Source organism: Passer montanus, unplaced genomic scaffold, assembly GCF_014805655.1.
Source record: "Passer montanus isolate IOZ18808 unplaced genomic scaffold, ASM1480565v1 scaffold3, whole genome shotgun sequence".
NCBI lineage: Eukaryota > Metazoa > Chordata > Aves > Passeriformes > Passeridae > Passer > Passer montanus.
In genome coordinates, this window is record NW_024367707.1 from 5,978,005 (window position 1) to 5,991,087 (window position 13,083).

Sequence of the window (13,083 nt, forward strand, 5' to 3'; positions counted from 1 at the left end):
CTTTTCTGCAGCAAAACTAGAGCATGTAAATTATATTTTTGGTGGGGTTTCTGGGAAAGAGTTCATGAAACAAAACAGACCATTAGATAAAGGTTGGTAAAGTTTAATTTTTATTTTTCTTTTTACACTGTATGTAATACATACAGTGATCCAAAGAAAGTCAGTAAAGCAAATATATAGCACTTTAAATAAACCACTCTCTCTCGACTTAGCTTCTTCTGAAACATTCAGCATGTTTAAGAAATTCCATACTCAGATGGATTTCCTTACGCATTTCCTCTTTTGAAAGAGCTCTTAAATAAGCTTAAGAGTTGTTTATTATAGTTCCTGTAAATGCATTCACTTATTCATAAGAATAAGTTACACCTATAAAAAGGCCTTTAGCTGACAGACTTGTACTTTATCCACTGGTTTGGGCCACGCACTTCAAAGGGTGGCTCATTGAAGTAGATGTGGTAACCCAGCTCTTCCAGGGGAGGCTCTGGGTCAGTAGTAGCAAACTGAGCAGCTTCCTCAATCTCCTTCCTTACTGCCACATCAATTTCCTAAACCAGAAATGCATGCTTATTAGAAGACAGCTCAGAAAAAGCATCATGATTTTGAACGTAAATGCTATGATAAAGTAACAGTCAGAATTAGTTAACAATGACTAGAAATATGAAATTTAAAATGTTTTAAAACTCCTTCCCTACTAAACTGCATGATTTTGGGTAGCACTGGTACCTTACTGACCAAGGAACATGACTCCACTGTGCCTAGAGGGCTCCTCAGGGCTAGAGAGTTCCTCACTCCTTCACTAGGATTCTTCACATTTGGTCATTTCCCTTTCCAAGACTCACCCCCTTCCTGGTGAGTCAAGAAAGGCCAGGTAATTTTGATTTCTATCTATTAGCAAATTACACCCCCCAGCCTTACTTAGCACACAAAAGCAAACAGCCTTTCCAGCAGAACACAACTTCAGGAGCTGGTCTGCAACAAAACTTCACCTTCACCTATAAAAGTGATGTTAAAGCAAACTTTAAAGAAAGCATTGCATGCTGCCCAGTGATGTGCTTTCTGGAGATCATCAGTGGGTGACTGCTATGTAAGAGCTTCCTTACATAGCAACTAAAACCATACCTTTAATTCTTCAACACTAGCAAGGTTGTTGTTGACCATTCTGTCCTTCAGCAAAGTAATGGGATCACTTTTGCTCCTCACTTCTTGAATTTCTTCTCTAGTACGATAGCTAGGAACAAGACAGGCAAAGATATGAACCCTGGAGCAGAGTGAGGTTCTGGACACAGCTCAGGTCTAGAAAAACAGTCCAAAGAATTGTCAGGGATGCAGTGACAACACAGAACATTCCTTGCCCAAAGGATGGCACAGCAAGAGCCAGAGGCCTCCAGAGAGAGATCTGGAAATACCAACTGAGCAGAAGTAGCTCCAGACTCAAGGGAAGGGGGAGCAATCCCAGCCTGAGACCTCCAGTTATCCTGGAGGGCCTTATTTCCTCCTAACCCTTCCCCCCTGCAGAGGGGGCTGCAGGAGGTGCACATGCTTGCAAGTCACTGCAAGTTTCCAGTGAAGAGCTGGGATACACCTCTACTTCATGCTGACACATTCAGCTTGATCAGCAATGCCCAAATCTCTCTAGCACTTGGATGTTTGTACTTCTCGGATGTGTTCTACTCATCTGGGCAGTCCAAACTGTTCCTGTAATTTTACCTTACAGGATTTAAATACTTTTAAAATCCCAGAAAAGCATGATGCTATTCAGCCAAACCATCATTAGGACACACCATAAGGCCACAATGAAAGCAGAATTCATTAATAGAGAGCACAGGAGTTTAACTGGCTTTGTGCTTGTTCTAAACCCACATCTTTTAATTCTGCATTAAAACAAGTGTGTTACATGGCTACAGATTATCAGCTGAGCAATGAGATGAGTGAGCAGGCTGCTCATAGCAATTTCACCATAACCTTTAAATGCATCTGACATCTGATTTAAACACTGAATTTCACAGTTTAATCTCTTAGAATTTGACCACCAGTACTTCTTTTCAGTGAAAATAAAGAAGAAAGAATGTGACAGTACCTTATTCCAGGGTCACTCATACTGTGGCCATGGTAACGATATGTCTGTAACTCCATCACAAGAGGACCCTTGAAATGAACAGAAATACTAAATGTTGCCACCATGAGTGACCAACTTGTTACAGCAGCAACTATTTGCTTGAGCTGAATTCCACCAGTGATAAATTATTTTTATTCAACAAGTTTTTCTAAGTTTAATTTACATAATATTAGCACATAGTTTCATACAGTAAAATGAAACCTATTTTGAAATGAAAGCATGTGCTGATATTGTAAGCATTTTCATGTTCTCATTGAGCAGCTTTACAATTTCCTTCCTTCCATCATTACTCAGAATATTTCACATTACCTCACAGAGCCTTCATTATTTCAAGTACTGAAAATCTTCAAAACCAGTGTTACTGTATTTGGGTGACAGACACTAATATTGACTCACAAAACCTTTATTTCACTTTTCATTTCTTGTAAATATAGAATGATTACTACCTTCCTTGATGCTTCCCCTAACTGAAGACAAAGATCACAACTGCCTGACAGTCATAACACCTTTCACAACAGAATGTAATTGTGGTAGAAATGGGGGGAAAATGACAGTATAAATAATAAGTGTTTGGTTAATAAAAACCTTCCTTCCATCATTACTCAGAATATTTCACATTACCTCACAGAGCCTTCATTATTTCAAGTACTGAAAATCTTCAAAACCAGTGTTACTGTATTTGGGTGACAGACACTAATATTGACTCACAAAACCTTTATTTCACTTTTCATTTCTTGTAAATATAGAATGATTACTACCTTCCTTGATGCTTCCCCTAACTGAACACAAAGATCACAACTGACAGTCATAACACCTTTCACAACAGAATGTAATTGTGGTAGAAATGGGGGGAAAATGACAGTATAAATAATAAGTGTTTGGTTAATAAAAACTGAGGAACTACTTATGCAGCAATAGCTTGCAAGAATTCCATGCATGGAGAAGGAATGCAAATTACAGACTTACTTTTCCAGATCTACAGTACTCGGCTGCGAACTTAACTGCTTCTCTGACACAGAGAATATCCATGCCATCCACCTGGAAATGAGAAAAGACACGTTAAGGCAAAAAACATCCCAGCCTCCAAACTTCCAATCTCAGTATTTCCACAAGTGGAACAGAATTCAGCTTCAAGTAAATATATGTAGAAATAAAAGAAATACCTGGGTATGTGTAGTGTAGGTATGTGCACACACATTCCCCCTCAAAAAAAAAAGCTGTACTCACTCTGAGACCTGGAATGAAATATCCTCTTTTGTAGTAGTCAGTGCTGGCTGCAGCTCTTTCAACAGATGTTCCCATTCCATACCGATTGTTCTCACAGATAAAAATACAAGGCAACTTCCATAAGGCAGCCATGTTGTATGTTTCAAATATCTGGCCCTGGAAGAAAATTCAGTTATATCTCATCAGGGAGCTCAGCCTTCAAGCATTAGGCTCTACTGAAAATCCTTCAGCTGCAGAGGTCTAGAAATTTTAATACTAAAAGTGATCTGAAATCAGCCATTTGCTACAGCTCAAAAGGAATAAAAGAGAAGCTACACTATATAAGGTAACTTTTGTCTCAACCAGCAGTTAATTTTTAAGCCTGAATCAGTATCTGTGTTAGGGTACCACAAAACCTTCTACTTTAATTCAGGCATTTCAGCAACAGTCATAAAACAGCAACAGTCATAAAAAAACCCTCGACAAATTAACTTGGCAGGATGCTGCTACAGCAAAGTTAAGTTTGACTGCAGTGACTGCAGTCAGCCTTGATGGCTTTGAGTCAAATTCAGGGAAAACCATGAACTGAGATCTCCACCTGTGCTTTGAAAGTGTGAAATTGTCAGTGGTACACTCCAAATCACCAACTGCTCATCTGGCTTACTATCTCAGCTGATAACACGAAAAGACTGGCTGGAATATCCTGGCTGGAATATCAATAGGAACTGGCTCTGCCAGAATGCTCTGTCCTCTTCTCAGTCTTCAGAAACCTGATTTACACATCTCTCCCTATCCAGCAGCACTGTCATCTTCACTACCATCCTTCAGAGCTCTCCTTACAGCACAGACAGTTCAGGGTGTCACACTTAGGTGAGCTGTGCACAACTGGAAAGAATGTAAAGAATAACTGGAAAACCCTCCTCCCAAGACTCGTGTGCCATTCACAAAATTAACCATTAGCCTCATTCACTCCCTGTGTTCCAGAACAGAAGGAGCCAAAAAGCTTTCCCTCCACTACAGCTACAAGGCCCAAGCTCAAAACAGGGGTGAGGAAGGACAGATGTTTACACAGGTCCAAAATATGATAAAACACTGCAGACACTGGTACATTCCTGATATATAAAGAGCACTTAGCAATTAACTTCTTAACTGTTCACCTGAATCACCCCTCTGAGGACTACACAGTTGTTGGAACACATCCCTGCTCAAACACCTGAGACAACTCAAATAAGAGGTGGCCATGTCCACAATCTGCAACATGCCTGGCCACCTCCATGGAGTTCATCAACACTTCCTGGGTTGCAGGTACACAGGGAGGGCAAAATGTGCTCTTCCACCCCTTGGAGTAAAGGCAGAGCTCACAGAGCACAGAAGGAAAATTGATTCCCCCCAGCCACGCTGCTTTACCTGATTGGCTGCACCATCCCCATACAAGGCCACGCAGATTTCATTTTTAGCAAAGTATTTACAGGCCAGAGCAATTCCAGCTCCAAGAGGAACCTGCCAAGAGTACAGGACAAAACATTTTAGAACAACATTTAAAGGAGTTGAAGATAGGCAGCCTGAGAACTTTAAGGAGACATTTAGGCTGTTACAGACCTGCTCAACAAACAAGCTGTAACCCACCCACTTCCCTTTGTTACAAATGTTACTGCAGCCAAAATACAAACATGAACAGTATTCTCAATTTGAATTATTTTTGCTACAGTTTACAAAATGGTGAGAACACCAGAATAAGACATACCAGCCATGGATCAATGGTATCTGCATACAAGCTCACACACCACAAAAACTGAGAGGAAACACTGAGAGGCAACAGGACACGAGGGAAATTCAACTTGTTCTTTAAAACAGAAGTAATGTATATACCTGAGCACCAACAATACCGTTGCCACCGTAGAAGTTTTTGGTATACATATGCATTGAACCTCCTTTTCCCTTTGCACATCCTCCTTTTCGACCTGAAACATGCAAAACAAGCAATTTCTTTTTTGGAGGAAAAATACTATACAAAGGGAAACATCTAATTCAGTTCCTAAAAGGTAATAACACTAAGACCATGATCTTTGTGGAGTTAGGACATGATGGCCTCTCCCATACAAATTTACAGTTAAACATCTCAGAAAACAAATAAGGGGGTAAAAGAGAGAACAATAATGAAAGCATAATTCTGGAAATGAGATTAAGAAATTTCAAAACCAAGAAAGTTTCAGTATCCTACTATAAAAAAGCACTTTCAGATAAATATGAGGTGATTTTTTATAGACAAAGGCCCATTAGTAATCTGCAAGAAGTATATTATTACTTTTGGCTTCTGCAAGAAAAGTAAGAATAATGTTCCAAATTAGTTGCAATAATTTAGACTTGTCTTCCCTTTGACAATAACCACATGTAAAAATCACCACTAAAAAAACCCCAACACCTACCAGCTCCCCATTGCACCCCAATATAAACATTAGTCACCCAGCCCAGCTCTATTCAAGGTGTAGTTTGAAGATAACCAGATCCATGAAGCATCACAACAAACCCTATTTAAATGATGAGCCCATCTAGGAACACAGAATTTCTCATCAGCCCATTTCATCTTCTATTCTTATCTGTCTTTTTACTATTCATAGAAGATTGTATTTTACTTCTAATAAGCACAGCTTGCCTGGTTGGTTTTTTTACATTTAAATAGAACACAGAATTTCTCATCAGCCCATTCCATCTCCTATTCTTATCTGTCTTGTTACTATCCATAGAAGATTTGTATTTTACTTCTAATAAGCACAGCTTGCCTGGTTGGTTTTTTTACATTTAAATTTTACATTTTCACATTTTTTACATTTACATTTTATATTTACATTTACATTTTTACATTTGCCTTAGTGTTTATTTTAGAAGTAAGTCTCTTTATTTTACATTTAAATTTTACATTTTTTACATTTACATTTTTACATTTGCCTTAGTGTTTATTTTAGAAGTAAGTCTCTTTCTGAAATTTGTACTTCTCTCTTACTTTATAGTGGATCATTTTTATTATTGATATTTCTCATACCTTTCCTATGTTTATGAATTGGTTAATTGGTTTTGTGGGAGCTGTTACAGATTTTGCCAGCTAGGACCAAAGGAAAAAAAGTCTAATTTTAAGAAAAATACTTCTATGAATAAGTGCAATTTAGCTTTAGTAAGCTCCTTTCACTTTTTGTACACTCCCTTCTTGTATTTTAGAATGTATTTAACAATTCCTGATTAACCAGTGTTACTTTTTGCTACATTTTCTACTTTTCTTAGAACACAAACTCATTTCTCATGTAGTTTGTCAATTCTCCTGAAAATTGTCCTGAAAAAAATTCTCCTTTTCTATAGCTTGTTTCCTATAGAATCTTCTCTACTGGTTTTATTTTGAGTGACTCTGCTTCCTTCTCCTTCAAAGATTTTTTTAATTCTGTCATTGTAACTCATGCTGTCTTTCAGTTTGGCATTTGTAGTCAAGATCTTTCGTTGCAAGAATGGGCTCTAGCAGCAGTTCAAAGAATTTTCCCCAAGTGTCATTTTCTGGAGTAGCAGTCTCTTTACCACAGCCACTCCTTCCCAATTGAAAGAGCCCCAGTAAAGTCAAGTATAATGTTAGAGAAAATTGTGTCTCATGAAATGTAAAAGATTCCCACTACATTATGACTCATATTTGTAATTTCAGGGCCCATAGTTGGCTTCAGTCATGACAATCTTTCCATTTATTTTCTGACTTACAGTATCCAGTGACACTTGGCAAATCAGTCACCACTGGATTGTGGGCTTTTGTGCACATTACACATATGCATTCTTAGCATGCACAGCTCTTAGTTTATAAAATCACACCACTTATCTAACCCCCAAACAGGCTTTCCTATACTAACATTTCAAGCATGCAGATTCCTAGATCAAGTCTTTATTATACCAGTGGATGCATGAAGGCCTTCAAGCTCCTTGCATCTGCTCACAGACTATACTAACAATTCAATCATGCAGATTCCTAGATCAGGTCTTTATTATACCAGTGATGCATGAAGACCTTCAAGCTCCTTGCATCTGCTCACAGATCTCATAAGAGTTAATCAGGCTGGTCCTCTCTTCCCTGCTCTGTCCTCAAACCCTACTGTGGACAGCCATCTCTCCTTTCTGCAAAATATCTGTCTTGATTGTCATTTAATATTTTTGTTACAATCGCATTTTCCCAAATCATTCAGTTTATCATCACAGGCAAAGTTTACCAGTCTTCCTAAGAGTTCATCAGCATAGTCTGAAAAGCCAGGTCTGTCTTGTAGGGAGGATAATGCCATGTCCCACTGAGAGCAGATGCCTACCATCAGCAAGTTCAAAGCTGCTGCAGCACAATGAATACAGCACATGGTATCCAGAAAAATCTTATGAATTTGTGCTTTAGAAGTACGAGCACTTAAATATTCCTTATTTGTTAATTTTCACAGTAAAAATCACTGCTTCATAAAACTGAAACAACTGATCCATTCTGCTGTGTCACTAAACTGCTTCTGAAGGCCCAGTATACTTTGTGCATCAACATCACTTTGAATTTGAGAAAAGAACTCAGACAGGAGCACAGCAGCAAGTGATCCTCGCTCGCCGAGCACACACCTGTAAGCTCCGCGAGAATCTCCCGGACGGGCACCCCTCGGGTGTAGGTGAAGCCGTGGGCTCTGTACGCTGTTATCACATGGTCTGTGGGCTTTATGGCAGCCTCAATGCCCACACAGCAAGCCTCCTGGTACACAGGACAAGGACGTTCAGCAGTGAGGAAAACACACAGCTCCCACAGACAGCACCGTGCCACACTGCTCATCCCACACACATCAAATGCTGGCAGGTCACAGGAAGAGCACAGGTATACAGGAGACTGACTTAAATACCAAGAGTTGGTAACAGGCCTGGAGCTTCAACAGCCTTGGGCTCTAAATTCCAACCTGACTGACTAGGAAAGGCACATGGGAGAGGAACCAGAATCTGCAAATATCTGAAGAATTTCTCCCCCACAATTCAAAAACATCAGGGCATAATGGACAGACAGCAAAGTTTCAGTAAGTCCATGAAGTTTCTTCTCCTGGTTGTTGCTTTTTAGTGGGCACATGATCCATGAGATACAGAAACAAAAGCCATAAATGAAACTTGAGGGGGAAAATGAAGGCCTTCAAATGTGCTCATTCCTCACATTCAGCTGATCTTTAGCTGCACTGTGCCCTTCCATGTCTTTGTGTCTCTCCCCCTCCTTCCTCCCCATTCCTCTCCTTCTCTCACAATGTACACAGACACTCAGTTCTACATTCTCCTGAATTAAATAAGGTAAGGCAATATAAAACCTCCTGGCCAAAAGTTCTTACTTGACCATCATATAAGTGGCAGAAGCCACGAATGATCTTCTGCTTGTAGAGCTGGTCAGACTTGAGCTCCATGCGCCGGATGGTCTGCATGGTCTTGTAGTACTGCAGCCCCTCCTCTCGAGTCATCACTGCCGTGGTGCCCGGCCCTTGCTCCAGCCGATGGAGGTCACATTGCTGCAAGGTTCAACAAGTCGTTACTTCCTGGAAATCATTCCTCCTATTTACAAGTATTACTTAATTTTTTAATATCTGCCATTTTCAAATTGAGAGTGCAATCCCTTCTAAAAAAGAAAGCCAGCAAAACCTGAACTCATAGGTCAGGACAACTGTGCACCATTTCAAAATTCAAGAAAATAAACCCCTTACTTTTAATAAAGACAGATTTCTACTCAGAAAATAAAGCCTCATTATTCCTACAAGCAAAAGATGAACTAAAGTCCTCTGGAAATATGGCAAGTGCACTTCCATGGCTGTTGCATGCCAAATACTTGGTAAGAGCTACAGAGGCTTAGTGAAGAGATAAGAAAGATCAAGAGTTTGCTCTGTTTGTAAGATCTGGCCCTAAGACTGGCCCTCACCTCTGCTACCTCTGTATAAATAAACAGGAAGTTCAGTGGAAGAAACTAAACAGATTACTCTGTCAGTGCAGATTAAATGGCCAAAATACTTCTATATAGGTTAACAAGAGTTATATCAAAGCGAAAGTCAGTCCAGAGCAAATCCACTGACACCCAGATGAATTGGATATAACATCTGGGCACACTGCTCAAGACAACTCTGCTTCAAAGTTCACAGAACAGAAACTCTGGAGTCTTGTTATGAACACAGGATCAAATATTAAACCTTGTATCTACTCAAAAAAGACTTTTCATTTAAACATATATTCCTTCCCTTCCACCTGAAACAATTTTCATACTTCACAGGCACAGCCAAACAGGGAGAGAGTAGAAAACAACCCAAATTATTTCTTTCAGATTTTTTTTCATCAATTCCCGAATGAAACACCAGCACAAAACCTACTGCCAACAGAAACAGCACTTTTTCCTAAGACCCAGCCAGACTGGAAAACTGACAGAATATAACACCCATTTTCTGAGCAGCCATATTTTTTCCTCAAAAACCCACACAGACTTCAACCAGCTGCATCTTTGGGATAGACTACAAACACCTAATTGTTTGAAAAGCATTAAGAAAACAACAGAACAGAACAAGTTCTTTAGCTCCTTGCTAAAATATAAACTCTGTTCTCACAGCTGCATTGTAATATAACAGCTGCAAAACATCATAGCTTCACATTCTTAAGAAACAAGTAATGTTACCACCCACTGCAAACACAGTATTTCCAGCTGCACTTAGAAATCAGGTCAGATAGTGAGGGGTTTGGTCCTGGAAATTCAAACCATATTTTCTAACTGAAAAAGAGATGGGGACCAGTCCATCAGGTTAAGATCTGCTCTAACAAATGCTTACAAAGAATGCCAGTATTAAGTGTTCTTCTTCACCTTAATGTCAAACGTAGCTTCACTTGCGAAGTCTCCGTAGTTACGTGATGCTACCATCACTCGAGAGGCCTTAAAAAAAAGACAAAAACAAAGCATGAGCAATGTTTAAATGTAATTATCAAGTAAAATATGTGACTTTTCAAGTAATTTCTAAGAGTACTCCCAAACTGAAATAACTTATAAATTAGACTCAGCAGTGGCATATCTCATAAGACTAGGGAACTTTTATTCTGTATGCAGTCCTTTAAAACACATTATTTAAAACTAAGATTAGAAAAAAATATTTTAAACTGGTAATACCCTTGATTATCTAAAATACACCCAGTAAGTTTCAAAACTTTTGACAACAAAGAGCATCAAAACCACAAAAATTATTGTTTATCCCTTCACATGCCAGGCTGACAATATAAGGAGAGACAGCCAATGCAGACTTTGACTGCTGACTCTCTGTGCTAACTGGAATTTTGACTTGATAGAACAAAAAAAACCCAAAACCAACCAAACAAAAGGAATCCAGCAGATATCTGAAATATAAACAACTCTCACTTTTTATTTTCAATAGGAAGAGAAATTGGGGGAATTCAAAGCCATAGCAATGGAGAGAGACAGCATCATTTCAGTAACAGCATGGCCACTACTATGGCTACTCTAAAAACGTGGAAACACAGAAGGTTCCTGAGGATACAAGAAACACAGAACAACAGAAAGGGTGGCATGGTAGGGGACAGATAGGAATGATGTTTAAAAATATGTTACTGGTCTTAAAGAAGGAACACAGGGTATTGACTAATGAATGGTGGTGATTTTAGATGACTTTAGCAAGTTTCACTGCAGCGTCAGACAGAATGGGCCCGTGTCCATGCATGCACTGTGGCCACAGTGTAAAAGAACACTACATCTTTAGTGGCAAGACTGTACTGCTAATTAAGTTACACAAAAGCTTCTTCAGCCAGGGAATCCACATACATTTAGCTGAAGGTAGATTCCACCAAAATTTTGAGAATGTTCAGGTCACCATCTCCAAAAGAGGTCTGACTGACACGTGTGAAGCTTGGGAGAAAATTCTCAATCCATCCTGGTTACCTGCTCTGTTGCATATCAGTCAGATTCACCCTGCCCTGTTATCAGGTTATCTATTTAGAAGTTTTAATTAAAACCTAGTTTCTACACTATTTACCACAATGCATCAGTATTATTGATGAAGAAAAGCTATTTTACTTCTAGTGCTGGAAGGAAACCCACAGTTTGGATTCACAGTATCACAGAATGGCCAGGTTGGGAAGGATGACTTTAGGCCACCTGGTTAAACTCCCTGCCCTGAACAGGACATAAAAGCACACTGAGGAGTCTGAGCAAAAGCCCTGATATGTGGGCAGTACATCTATCAAAAGTAAACCTTGACAAGACTGACTGAGGCCTTACCTCGCTAACAGCTCCCTAGGTTTGCAGCATTTGGAAGGAAAAAAAAAGGAAGAAAAGTAAGTAGCTGTATCAAATAACAAGGGGAGGAGAAGTCAGCAAATTATTATCCAATTAGAACAGAACACTACAAGTGGTAGTTTCTATACACGAAAATCCATCTGTACACTCTGAAAATGCTCAAGGCATATATGAGATACTGCTTTATGGATTAAGTCTACCTCTATCTATTTGGTAATTTATGCCTGCACTACAGAGGCATAGAAACAATTCAAGACAAATATTTACATATTTGGTAAGCACTAGGATCCAAAAATCTTTATTGAAATATCGGAACCAAATTTACTTTGGCATTCCAGGAGAATACAGTTATCTCCAGAGCAGGCCAAGTACTCATAGTAAGGGACATATTTTAGGCACACATATTTGCGAAATTTAATCTAGAGGTTCTCTTTTTGAGGTAGGAAATACTCCTAGATATGCAGCCCAAAGACAGATAGCAAGAGCTTCCAGTAAATTTTCTGCCCTGTGTTTTTCTGATGGATCCAGCCATCCACAAGCAGTGAAAGCCTTGGATGAGAGAGCTGCCTCAGAACGGGGGTGCAGCAACACATCTGCTCTCCATGGCAAAAAGGCACCTGATTTCCAGTTACCTAAAAGTACCTTTTAACTCTGGTCTTGCCAACAAGTTTTTTTCAGCAAGGTTAATTTTTCCTCATGGCCACAGTCATTACGGGGGAATAAGCAGCATGAAGTGGTAGAAGCACGATTTTTCACACAACAAAGATAAAATACAACAAATGACTCACACTAATAACAAAAAAAATAACAAACAAAACTCGTGCAGGAGTTGCGAGGGGCTGTTGGCTGAGCACAGGGAGGTGAGGCAGCGCAGTCAGACGCTGAACTCCCCGGGGCCGAGCAGCTCCCTCAGAGCTGACCTGAGCGCTCCAAGCGCGCACGAACAACACCGACCACGGCCCTGCGCCATTATGGGCTTAAAAAGCGACCATTTTACTGTCACTGGGCATCGCCACGCAGAGCGGGGGAAAGAAAAACCAAGGTGTCATTTTTTTTTTCTTTAATTGTTCATCAGTTTTTCTCCTCTGCTGCCGGACCCACGCTCCCGGGCAGCTCCCGCCGCGTCTCCCGGGCTGTTCCCGGAGCTGCGCCCCTCCCGCACCGCTCCGCTCCCGGCGGGGCCGGCACCGCCCGCGCTCGGCGGCCGCACTCACCGTCCTGCCGGCGGCCGCCGGGCCCTGCAGCAATCGGGAGAGCGCGGCCAGCAGCATCTTGCGCATGGAGCGGGAAGGGTGGCAGCGCTGCCGCGGGGCCCCGTCCGCGGCTCTCCTTCAGCCGCCGCCGCCTCGGCCGCGACCGCCGCCTGTCCTGCGTCCCCCGCACTGCGCATGCGCGGGCCTGCGCTGCGGCGGCGGCCCGGGCACCGCCCCCTGCTGGGCGCCGGAGCCAAATGTCACTAAAG

The 13,083-nt window shown here is 40.8% G+C and overlaps 1 protein-coding gene across 2 annotated transcripts; it reads right to left on the minus strand.

Moving 5' to 3' along the window:
* Positions 1-87: 87 nt before the first annotated feature.
* Positions 88-13,019, minus strand: PDHA1 (pyruvate dehydrogenase E1 subunit alpha 1). Of its 2 annotated transcripts, XM_039714057.1 has the most exons (12): positions 12,836-13,019; positions 11,604-11,618; positions 10,182-10,250; positions 8,680-8,853; positions 7,940-8,066; positions 5,192-5,283; positions 4,730-4,822; positions 3,344-3,499; positions 3,083-3,154; positions 2,078-2,145; positions 1,120-1,228; positions 88-545 (listed from the first exon to the last, which is right to left on the minus strand). In XM_039714057.1, exons 1-12 carry the CDS (start codon positions 12,899-12,901, stop codon positions 381-383), a joined length of 1,206 nt encoding a protein of 401 aa, XP_039569991.1. In that variant the 5' UTR covers positions 12,902-13,019; the 3' UTR covers positions 88-380. The 2 variants fall into 2 exon arrangements, with proteins under 2 accessions (XP_039569991.1, XP_039569992.1); XM_039714058.1 differs by lacking the exon at positions 11,604-11,618.
* Positions 13,020-13,083: the final 64 nt, after the last annotated feature.